General features: G+C 43.5%; 1 protein-coding gene across 1 annotated transcript in view; it reads right to left on the bottom strand.

Moving 5' to 3' along the window:
* The window catches only part of LOC128699918 (uncharacterized), a 321982-nt gene that overhangs the window by 5882 nt on the left and 302816 nt on the right, over positions 1-13284 (bottom strand). Inside the window, exon 12 of the mRNA XM_070102480.1 lies at positions 11390-11529. Within this exon, the coding sequence (XP_069958581.1) occupies positions 11390-11529 (140 nt within the window). The remainder of the gene's footprint in view (positions 1-11389; positions 11530-13284) is intronic.

Raw genomic sequence — 13284 nt, 5'->3', positions numbered from 1 at the left:
GGTCACCATGCCTTGGTGGGAGATGGCCAGTGTCGGAAAAAAACAAAAAACTGTGTCACTGGCAAAGAGCAACGCCGACAACTCCCACCTTGCATCAGACTCCATCATCTAATCCTGCATCTGTACCCCCGCACTCTACCATTCACTTCTTTTACAGACACTGTGACACTGTGCATCCCTGTCTAAGGGCCACATTTACTGAGAAATAATCCTCCTTTCTCCTTCATATCCTGACCTGAGTCACACTATTTGCATAAAAACTCTTTACTGCTTTTAGCAATCTATTGCTAATTTCATACATTTGCAATGTCAGCTACACTGCTCCTCTATCATATGCCTTTTCTAAATCCATAAATGCAATAAACATTTCTTTATCACTGTCTAAGAATTGTTCACCTATATGCTTCAGTATATAAACACTTACTCCACACATTCCTTACTCATCCTAAATCCTCTTTGTTCCCTTGCAATCCTACATTCTGTCCTACCCCTAACTCTTTCTCTAACAATTATAATATGAACTTTCCCTAGAATATCTAACAGGCTTATTTCTCCTTTTTCCCTCATAAAAAGGAATTATGCATGCTCTCTGCCACTTCTTAGGTGCATTCTCTTCTTTCATACATATATTGAACAATTACAGAAGCCACTCAAAAATTGTATTCCCAACGGCTTTGAACATTTCAGTCTTAAGCCCATCTATCCCTGCTACTTTAGCCTTTTCAATTTACCACTGTCTCTTGCACTTTTTGACACTCCCATCTGTCTCTTCTTTACTCCTATAAGACGTCATTCCTCCCTGCCCAATGCATGAAGTAATAATCACCTATCCCATCATAAGTGTTGGAAGCCTGTCATGATAGCAGTCACTAGCACAATCCTCCACAAACATTCAGTTCTAGCATTTCCAGTCTTAGCAAAGCAATTACTACCCAACTTGACACCAGCCAACAATGTATGACCTGCTACCTTCACTGAGTGAGAGTAAGATCTGCCTGGCATGACACCAAGCTGCACCATGGAACATTACTAGAGACCTAGCATGACACCAAGCTGCACCATGGAACATTACTAGAGACCTAGCATGACACCAAGCTGCACAATGGAACATTACTAGAGACCTAGCATGACACCAAGCTGTACCATGGAACATTACTCGAGACCTAGCATGGCACCAAGCTGTACCACGGAATATTACTAGAGACCCAGCATGACACCAAGCTGTACCATGAAATATTACTCGAGACCTAGCATGACACCAAGCTGCACCATGGAACATTACTAGAGACCCAGCATGACACCAAGCTGTACCATGGAACATTACTAGAGACCCAGCATGACACCAAGCTGTACCATGGAAAATTACTAGAGACCTAGCATGACACCAAGCTGTACCATGGAACATTACTAGAGACCAAGCATGACACGAGCTGCACCATGGAACATTACTAGAGACCTAGCATGACACCAAGCTGTACCATGGAACATTACTAGAGACCTAGCATGACACCAAGCTGTACCACGGAACATTACTAGAGACCTAGCATGACACCAAGCTGTACCATGGAACATTACTAGAGACCTAGCATGACACCAAGCTGTACCATGGAACATTACTAGAGACCTAGCATGACACCAAGCTGTACCATGGAACATTACTTGAGACCTAACATGACACCAAGCTGTACCATGGAACATTACTAGAGACCCAGCATGACACCAAGCTGTACGATGGAACATTACTAGAAACCCAGCATGACACCAAGCTGCACCACAGAACATTACTAGAGACCCAGCATGACACCAAGCTGCACCATGGAACATTACTAGAGACCCAGCATGACACCAAGCTGCACCATGGAACATTACTAGAGACCTAGCATGACACCAAGCTGTACCATGGAACATTACTAGAGACCTCGCATGACACCAAGCTGTACCATGGAACATTACTAGAGACCTAGCATGACACCAAGCTGTACCACAGTACATTACTAGAGACCTAGCATGACACCAAGCTGTACCATGGAACATTACTAGAGACCTAGCATGACACCAAGCTGCACCGTGGAACATTGCTAGAGACCCAGCATGACACCAAGCTGTACCATGGAACATTACTAGAGACCCAGCATGACACCAAGCTGTACCATGGAACATTACTAGAGACCCAGCATGACACCAAGCTGCACCATGGAACATTACTAGAGACCCAGCATGACACCAAGCTGTACCATGGAACATTACTAGAGACCTAGCATGACACCAAGCTGCACCATGGAACATTACTAGAGACCCAGCATGACACCAAGCTGTACCATGGAACATTACTAGAGACCCAGCATGACACCAAGCTGCACCATGGAACATTACTAGAGACCCAGCATGACACCAAGCTGTACCATGGAACATTACTAGAGACCCAGCATGACACCAACCTGCACCATGGAACATTACTAGAGACCCAGCATGACACCAAGCTGTACCATGGAACATAACTAGAGACCTAGCATGACACCAAGCTGCAACATGGAACATTACTAGAGACCCAGCATGACACCAAGCTGTACCATGGAACATTACTAGAAACCTAGCATGACACCAAGCTGCACCATGGAATATTACTAGAGACCCAGCATGACACTAAGCAGTACCATGGAACACTACGAGAGACCTAGCATGACACCAAGCTGTACCATGGAACATTACTAAAGACCCAGCATGACACCAAGCTGTACCATGGAACATTACTAGAGACCTAGCATGACACCAAGCTGTACCATGGAACATTACTAGAGACCTAGCATGACACCAAGCTGCACCATGGAACACTACTAGAGACCTAGCATGACACCAAGCTGTACCATGGAACATTACTAGAGACCCAGCATGACACCAAGCTGTACCATGGAACATTACTAGAGACCTAGCATGACACCAAGCTGCACCATGGAACACTACTAGAGACCTAGCATGACACCAAGCTGTACCATGGAACAGTACTAGAGACCTAGCATGACACCAAGCTCTACCATGGAACACTACTAGAGATCCAGCATGACACCAAGCTGCACCATGGAACATTACTAGAGACCTAGCATGACACCAAGCTGCACCATGGAACATTACTAGAGACCCAGAATGACACCAAGCTGTACCATGAAACATTACTTGAGACCTAGCATGACACCAAGCTGCACAATGGAACATTACTAGAGACCCAGCATGACACCAAGCTGTACCATGGAACATTACTAGAGACCCAGCATGACACCAAGCTGTACCATGGAAAATTACTAGAGACCTAGCATGACACCAAGCTGTACCATGGAACATTACTAGAGAGCTAGCATGACACGAGCTGCACCATGGAACATTACTAGCGACCTAGCATGACACCAAGCTGTACCATGGAACATTACTAGAGACCTAGCATGACACCAAGCTGTACCACAGAACATTACTAGAGACTTAGCATGACACCAAGCTGCACCATGGAACATTGCTAGAGACCCAGCATGACACCAAGCTGTACCATGGAACATTACTTGAGACCTAACATGACACCAAGCTGTACCATGGAACATTACTAGAGACCCAGCATGACACCAAGCCGTACCATGGAACATTACTAGAGACCCAGCATGACACCAAGCTGCACCACAGAACATTACTAGAGACCCAGCATGACACCAAGCTGCACCATGGAACATTACTAGAGACCCAGCATGACACCAAGCTGCACCATGGAACATTACTAGAGACCTAGCATGACACCAAGCTGTACCATGGAACATTACTAGAGACCTAGCATGACACCAAGCTGTACCATGGAACATTACTAGAGACCTAGCATGACACCAGGCTGTACCACAGAACATTACTCGAGACCTAGCATGACACCAAGCTGTACCATGGAACGTTACTAGAGACCTGTCATGACACCAAGCTGCACCATGGAACATTGCTGGAGACCCAGCATGACACCAAGCTGTACCATGGAACATTACTAGAGACCCAGCATGACACCAAGCTGTACCATGGAACATTACTAGAGACCCAGCATGACACCAAGCTGTACCATGGAACATTACTAGAGACCTAGCATGACACCAAGCTGCACCATGGAAACTTACTAGAGACCTAGCATGACACCAAGCTCCACCATGGAACATTACTAGAGACCCAGCATGACACCAAGCTGTACCATGGAACATTACTAGAGACCCAGCATGACACCAAGCTGCACCATGGAACATTACTAGAGACCCAGCATGACACCAAGCTGTACCATGGAACATTACTAGAGACCTAGCATGACACCAAGCTGCACCATGGAACATTACTAGAGACACAGCATGACACCAAGCTGTACCATGGAACATTACTAGAGACCCAGCATGACACCAAGCTGCACCATGGAACATTACTAGAGACCCAGCATGACACCAAGCTGTACCATGGAACATTACTAGAGACCCAGCATGACACCAACCTGCACCATGGAACATTACTAGAGACCCAGCATGACACCAAGCTGTACCATGGAACATTACTAGAGACCAAGAATGACACCAAGCTGCAACATGGAACATTACTAGAGACCCAGCATGACACCAAGCTGTACCATGGAACATTACTAGAAACATAGCATGACACCAAGCTGCACCATGGAATATTACTAGAGACCCAGCATGCCACTAAGCTGTACCATGGAACACTACGAGAGACCTAGCATGACACCAAGCTGTACCATGGAACATTACTAAAGACCCAGCATGACACCAAGCTGTACCATGGAACATTACTAGAGACCTAGCATGACACCAAGCTGTACCATGGAACATTACTAGAGACCTAGCATGACACCAAGCTGCACCATGGAACACTACTAGAGACCTAGCATGACACCAAGCTGTACCATGGAACATTACTAGAGACCCAGCATGACACCAAGCTGTACCATGGAACATTACTAGAGACCTAGCATGACACCAAGCTGCACCATGGAACATTACTAGAGACCTAGCATGACACCAAGCTGTACCATGGAACATTACTAGAGACCTAGCATGACACAAAGCTGTACCATGGAACATTACTAGAGACCCAGCATGACACCAACCTGTACCATGGAACATTACTAGAGACCCAGCATGACACCAAGCTGCACCATGGAACATTACTAGAGACCCAGCATGACACCAAGCTGTACCATGGAACATTACTAGAGACCCAGCATGACACCAACCTGCACCATGGAACATTACTAGAGACCCAGCATGACACGAAGCTGTACCATGGAACATTACTAGAGACCTAGCATGACACCAAGCTGCAACATGGAACATTACTAGAGACCCAGCATGACACCAAGCTGTACCATGGAACATTACTAGAAACCTAGCATGACACCAAGATGCACCATGGAATATTACTAGAGACCCAGCATGACACTAAGCTGTACCATGGAACACTACGAGAGACCAAGCATGACACCAAGCTGTACCATGGAACATTATTAAAGACCCAGCATGACACCAAGCTGTACCATGGAACATTACTAGAGACCTAGCATGACACCAAGCTGTACCATGGAACATTACTAGAGACCTAGCATGACACCAAGCTGTACCATGGAACACTACTAGAGACCTAGCATGACACCAAGCTGTACCATGGAACATTACTAGAGACCCAGCATGACACCAAGCTGTACCATGGAACATTACTAGAGACATAGCATGACACCAAGCTGCACCATGGAACACTACTAGAGACCTAGCATGACACCAAGCTGTACCATGGAACACTACTAGAGACCTAGCATGACACCAAGCTGTACCATGGAACACTACTAGAGATCCAGCATGACACCAAGGTGCACCATGGAACATTACTAGAGACCTAGCATGACACCAAGCTGCACCATGGAACATTACTAGAGACCCAGCAAGACACCAAGCTGTACCATGAAACATTACTTGAGACCTAGCATGACACCAAGCTGCACCATGGAACATTACTAGAGACCCAGCATGACACCAAGCTGTACCATGGAACATTACTAGAGACCCAGCATGACACCAAGCTGTACCATGGAAAATTACTAGAGACCTAGCATGACACCAAGCTGTACCATGGAACATTACTAGAGACCTAGCATGACACGAGCTGCACCATGGAACATTACTAGAGACCTAGCATGACACCAAGCTGTACCATGGAACATTACTAGAGACCTAGCATGACACCAAGCTGTACCACAGAACATTACTAGAGACCCAGCATGACACCAAGCTGTACCATGGAACATTACTTGAGACCTAACATGACACCAAGCTGTACCATGGAACATTACTAGAGACCCAGCATGACACCAAGCTGTACCATGGAACATTACTAGAGACCCAGCATGATACCAAGCTGCACCACAGAACATTACTAGAGACCCAGCATGACACCAAGCTGCACCATGGAACATTACTAGAGACCCAGCATGACACCAAGCTGTACCATGGAACATTACTAGAGACCTAGCATGACACCAAGCTGTACCATGGAACATTACTAGAGACCTAGCATGACACCAAGCTGTACCATGGAACATTACTAGAGACCTAGCATGACACCAAGCTGTACCACAGAACATTACTAGAGACCTAGCATGACACCAAGCTGTACCATGGAACATTACTAGAGACCTATCATGACACCAAGCTGCACCATGGAACATTGCTAGAGACCCAGCATGACACCAAGCTGTACCATGGAACATTACTAGAGACCCAGCATGACACCAAGCTGTACCATGGAACATTACTAGAGACCCAGCATGACACCAAGCTGTACCATGGAACATTACTAGAGACCTAGCATGACACCAAGCTGCACCATGGAACATTACTAGAGACCTAGCATGACACCAAGCTGCACCATGGAACATTACTAGAGACCCAGCATGACACCAAGCTGTACCATGGAACATTACTAGAGACCCAGCATGACACCAAGCTGCACCATGGAACATTACTAGAGACCCAGCATGACACCAAGCTGTACCATGGAACATTACTAGAGACCTAGCATGACACCAAGCTGCACCATGGAACATTACTAGAGACACAGCATGACACCAAGATGTACCATGGAACATTACTAGAGACCCAGCATGACATCAAGCTGCACCATGGAACATTACTAGAGACCGTTCTCTACACATATGCTGCTATGTATGATAATTCTATGTAACTGTATTTGTGTATACCTAAATAAACTTACTTACTTACTTACTTACTTACCCAGCATGACACAAAGTTGTACCCTGGAACATTACTAGAGACCCAGCATGACACCAACCTGCACCATGGAACATTACTAGAGACCCAGCATGACACCAAGCTGTACCATGGAACATTACTAGAGACCTAGCATGACACCAAGCTGCAACATGGAACATTACTAGAGACCCAGCATGACACCAAGCTGTACCATGGAACATTACTAGAAACCTAGCATGACACCAAGCTGCACCATGGAATATTACTAGAGACCCAGCATGACACTAAGCTGTACCATGGAACACTACAAGAGACCTAGCATGACACCAAGCTGTACCATCGAACATTACTAAAGACCCAGCATGACACCAAGCTGTACCATGGAACATTATTAGAGACCTAGCATGACACCAAGCTGTACCATGGAACATTACTAGAGACCTAGCATGACACCAAGCTGCACCATGGAACACTACTAGAGACCTAGCATGACACCAAGCTGTACCATGGAACATTACTAGAGATCCAGCATGACACCAAGCTGTACCATGGAACATTACTAGAGACCTAGCATGACACCAAGCTGCACCATGGAACACTACTAGAGACCTAGCATGACACCAAGCTGTACCATGGAACACTACTAGAGACCTAGCATGACACCAAGCTGTACCATGGAACACTACTAGAGATCCAGCATGACACCAAGCTGCACCATGGAACATTACTAGAGACCTAGCATGACACCAAGCTGCACCATGGAACATTACTAGAGACCCAGCATGACACCAAGCTGCACCATGGAACATTACTAGAGACCTAGCATGACACCAAGCTGTACCATGGAACATTACTAGAGACCTAGCATGACACCAAGCTGTACCACGGAACATTACTAGAGACCTAGCATGACACCAAGCTGTACCATGGAACATTACTAGAGACCTAGCATGACACCAAGCTGTACTATGGAACATTACTGAGACAAAGCATGACACCAAGCTGTACCACAGAACATTACTAGAGACCCAGCATGACACCAAGCTGTACCATGGAACATTACTGAGACCTAACATGACACCAAGCTGTACCATGGAACATTACTAGAGACCCAGCATAACATCAAGCTGTACCATGGAACATTACTAGAGACCTAGCATGACACCAAGCTGTACCATGGAACATTACGAGAGATCTAGCATGACACCAAGCTGCACCATGGAACATTACTGGAGACCTAGCATGACACCAAGCTGTACCATGGATTACTAGAGACCTAGCATGACACCAAGCTGTACCATGGAACATTACTAGAGACCTAGCATGACACCAAGCTGTACCATGGAACATTACTAGAGACCTAGCATGACACCAAGCTGTACCATGGAACATTACTAGAGACCCAGCATGACACCAAGCTGCACCATGGAACATTACTAGAAACCTAGCATGACACCAAGCTGTACCATGGAACATTACTAGGGACCTAGCATGACACAAAGCTGTGCCATGGAACATTACTAGAGACCTAGCATGACACCAAGCTGCACCATGGAACATTGCTAGAGACCCAGCATTACACCAAGCTGTACCATGGAACATTACTAGAGACCCAGCATGACACCAAGCTGTACCATGGAACATTACTAGAGACCCAGCATGACACCAAGCTGTACCATGGAACATTACTAGAGACCCAGCATGACACCAAGCTGTACCATGGAACATTACTAGAGACCTAGCATGACACCAAGCTGCACCATGGAACATTACTAGAGACCCAGCATGACACCAAGCTGTACCATGGAACATTACTAGAGACCTAGCATGACACCAAGCTGCACCATGGAACATTACTAGAGACCCAGCATGACACCAAGCTGTACCATGGAACATTACTAGAGACCTAGCATGACACCAAGCTGCACCATGGAACATTACTGGAGACCCAGCATGACACCAAGCTGTACCATGGAACATTACTAGAAACCTAGCATGACACCAAGCTGCACAATGGAATATTACTAGAGACCCAGCATGACACTAAGCTGTACCATGGAACACTACTAGAGACCTAGCATGACACCAAGCTGTACCATGGAACATTACTAGAGACCTAGCATGATACTAAGCTGCACCATGGAACACTACTAGAGACCTAGCATGACACCAAGCTGTACCATGGAACATTACTAGAGACCCAGCATGACACCAAGCTGTACCATGGAACATTACTAGAGACCCAGCATGACACCAAGCTGCACCATGGAACATTACTAGAGACCCAGCATGACACCAAGCTGTACCATGGAACATTAATCTCACTCAAACACTGTACATGTCAACAGTTCACTCATACACTGTACATGTCAACAGTTCACTCATACACTGTACATGTCAACAGTTCACTCATACACTGTATATGTCAACAGTTCACTCATACACTGTACATGTCAACAGTTCACTCATACACTGTACATGTCAACAGTTCACTCATACACTGTACATGTCAACAGTTCACTCATACACTGTACATGTCAACAGTTCACTCATACACTGTATATGTCAACAGTTCACTCATACACTGTACATGTCAACAGTTCACTCATACACTGTACATGTCAACAGTTCACTCATACACTGTACATGTCAACAGTTCACTCATACACTGTACATGTCAACAGTTCACTCATACACTGTACATGTCAACAGTTCCTCATGTCTTCAACTATACACAAGTGTCTTTACCTGTACTTGTTCTTCAGCCATGAAATTACTGTCTCTTACCATCAGCATTTATCACTTAAAATTATTTCCTCCATCTTTCTAGCATCTTGAATTATTTCCTCCATCTTTCTAGCATCTTGAATTATTTCCTCCATCTTTCTAGCATCTTAAATTCATCATTTAACATCTTCCCTCTTTTATTTATAACTGTAAAGTCAATTTGATAGTTAGGCTTTACTAATTAAATCCTCCTTCGATACATCATTTATGAGTTCAGAGAGTTTTGCTACTCCCCGAGCCTCTCCATGGGTCAGGCTCATCTGGTGCTTGTCTGGTCAACTAGGCTGTTGCTGCTAATGGCCCTGTGTCTCACATACCTATCACAACCTGGTTGATCTGGCTCTCCAAAACTTTATTATTCTCAGCAGATAGACAATCACCTATTCTCTCCACACTTTTAACCTCTCTTTTTCTCTCCATATACTCTGCCTTCCATATTTCATTCCAACATTATAAAAATCTCTACTATGGTAATTTTCCTTTCTTACCATCCTCTTAACCTTATCATTCCACTAATCATTCCTGTCTTCTCCTGCACCCACCCTCCCATACCCGTAAACTTCTCTAATGCACACTACCACTACACAAAGGTGTGAATATAATAAAAGGCAACGCTAGAACATAAGAAAGAAGGAACACTGCAACAGGCCTACTGGCCTATGCGAGACAGGTCCAATTCTCCCACCGGCTTAAGCCAACACCTTGACCTAAAGACCCAGGTAGGAGCACTGCATCCGACCTAGTAGCACAAGCTAGTCAGGTCCAACTCACACCCACTCATGTATTTATCCAGCCTATTTTTAAAACTACACAACGTCTTACCTTCTATGAAGGTACTCGGGAGTTTGTTCCACTCATCCACAACTCTATTACCAAACCAGTGCTTTCCTATATCCTTCCTGAATCTGAATTTTTCCAGTTTAAAACCATTGCTGTGAGTCCTGTCTATGTTAGATATTTTTAGCACACTATTTACTAAATAATACTAAGAGAATAAAATCATGTACAGTATTTCACAAATGCATTTACAGTGGACCCCCGGTTAACGATATTTTTTTCACTCCAGAAGTATGTTCAGGTGCCAGTACTGACCGAATTTGTTCCCATAAGGAATATTGTGAAGTAGATTAGTCCATTTCAGACCCCCAAACATACACGTAGAAACGCACTTACATAAATACACTTACATAATTGGTCGCATTCAGAGGTGATCGTTATGAGGGGGTCCACTGTATATGACACCAAGTGTAATTTTACGAACTTTCCTCTTTAACACAAATTTTTTCCTTTTATATCTTAACAAGATAAAGTTAAATACATACCTCTTGTTGTGTTCTCAAACGTGCAGTTTCAGGATTATCTTGAGAATCATCTATACGAATACAGGAATACAGGGCTTCCGAAATCAGCATCATCAGGTCAATGGCTAATTTCTCATCCTGGGCAGTCTGAATATCCGCTGCTGAAAATATCAATAAAAAGTAATTTATCCTAAAAACACAATACAGTGGACCCCCGCATAACGATTACCTCCGAATGCGACCAATTATGTAAGTGTAATTATGTAAGTGCGTTTGTACGTGTATGTTTGGGGGTCTGAAATGGACTAATCTACTTCACAATATTCCTTATGGGAACAAATTCAGTCAGTACTGGCACCTGAACATACTTCTGGAGTGAAAAAATATCGTTAACCGGGGGTCCACTGTATTTTAACAAATCTATAAATTTATTATACATTCATATTTTAACCCTTTCAGGGTCCATGCCGTAGATCTATGGCTTTACATTGAGGGTTCAAACCGTAGATCTACGCCATGATTTCAGCTCACTCTGATAAGCTGTGAGTGGTAAATTTGGGCCTAGATATGAGAGAATACATCTATGTGGTATGTGTGCACCACATAAAACAAATCCTGCAGCAGTGCATAATGAGAGAAAAAAACTGAGACCGTAATTTTCGATTAAAACAGCGACTTTGCAGTGTTTTTTTGTATGTTTTTTATACTTGTATTTGCAATTTCTTGGTCTCGTTGGATAGAATGGAAGATATATTACAGAAAGATGATTTTGATTGGTTTTAGTACTGGAAATGGCTTGAAACTGAGCTCAAAATAGCAGAAATGTTAAATTTTGGCTCATGTTCAAGAGTAAACAAATGACCTCACACGTTTAACACACGCCAGCTGGCAGGACTAATATACATTTACAAGTGTGGTGATATTATTTATACAATTATTACAATACAGTGGACCCCCAGTTAACGATATTTTTTCACTCCAGAAGTATGTTCAGGTGCCAGTACTGACAGAATTTGTTCCCATAAGAAATATTGTGAAGTAGATTAGTCCATTTCAGACCCCCAAACATACACGTACAAACGCACTTACATAAATACACTTACATAATTGGTCGCATTGGGAGGTGATCGTTATGCGGGGGTCCACTGTATTGCATAACAGTAAATCTTCTATTTTTTGGTTTGAATGAAAATTTGTTATGCGAATAAAAAATAAAAATGGAATTCATTTGTAAAGCCTGAAAATGTAACTAATGAACAGAGGAAATGTTAGTTTAGTGCCAGGAATGTCTGCATTGTTTATTTTGGACCCTATTTTGAAACTGGAATATTTTGAACTTTGCATTAAATTGGCCAAATTACCAATTTCTGATCACATTATTTTGTAGTTGAAACAGTTGACTTGGAGATTACTTGTGCTCAGTCGATAGAATAGAAGTAATACTTGTGAAATAGCTAAGAATTTGGTTGAGTGGAGTACTGTAATTGGCCTAAAATGGGAGTCAAAGTCAGCAAAATTGCCGATACGTAAATATCGCTGACACATCAAAATTCGCAAGAGCATAATTTCGTCAATTTTCCATCAAATTTCGTACTTTTTGTTTTATTACCTTCAGAAAAAGATTCTCTACCATTTCATAAGAAAAAATAAGAAAATTATTTTTTGAAAATTCTTAAGACACTGGTGCACACTTTGAAATTTGGCCTCTGGACCCTGAAAAAGTTAAAATGCATTTATGTAAAACATTTGCAAATTTAAGATCTGTGTATTCAGAATTAACCTCAAACATCTGACCAATTTTTTTCCACATTAAGTTAAAATTCTCTGATGTAATATACATGTATTATACTAAAGTTAAGACTTCCACAGTTGGTTGAGTACAGCCTCTCCTCACTTAGTGACGTACTCGTTTACCG

This window comes from Cherax quadricarinatus, chromosome 81 (genome assembly GCF_038502225.1).
Source record: "Cherax quadricarinatus isolate ZL_2023a chromosome 81, ASM3850222v1, whole genome shotgun sequence".
NCBI classification, from domain to species: Eukaryota; Metazoa; Arthropoda; class Malacostraca; order Decapoda; family Parastacidae; genus Cherax; species Cherax quadricarinatus.
Note: the sequence above shows the minus strand (reverse complement) of the source record. Positions and strands in the feature narration are given on the sequence as shown.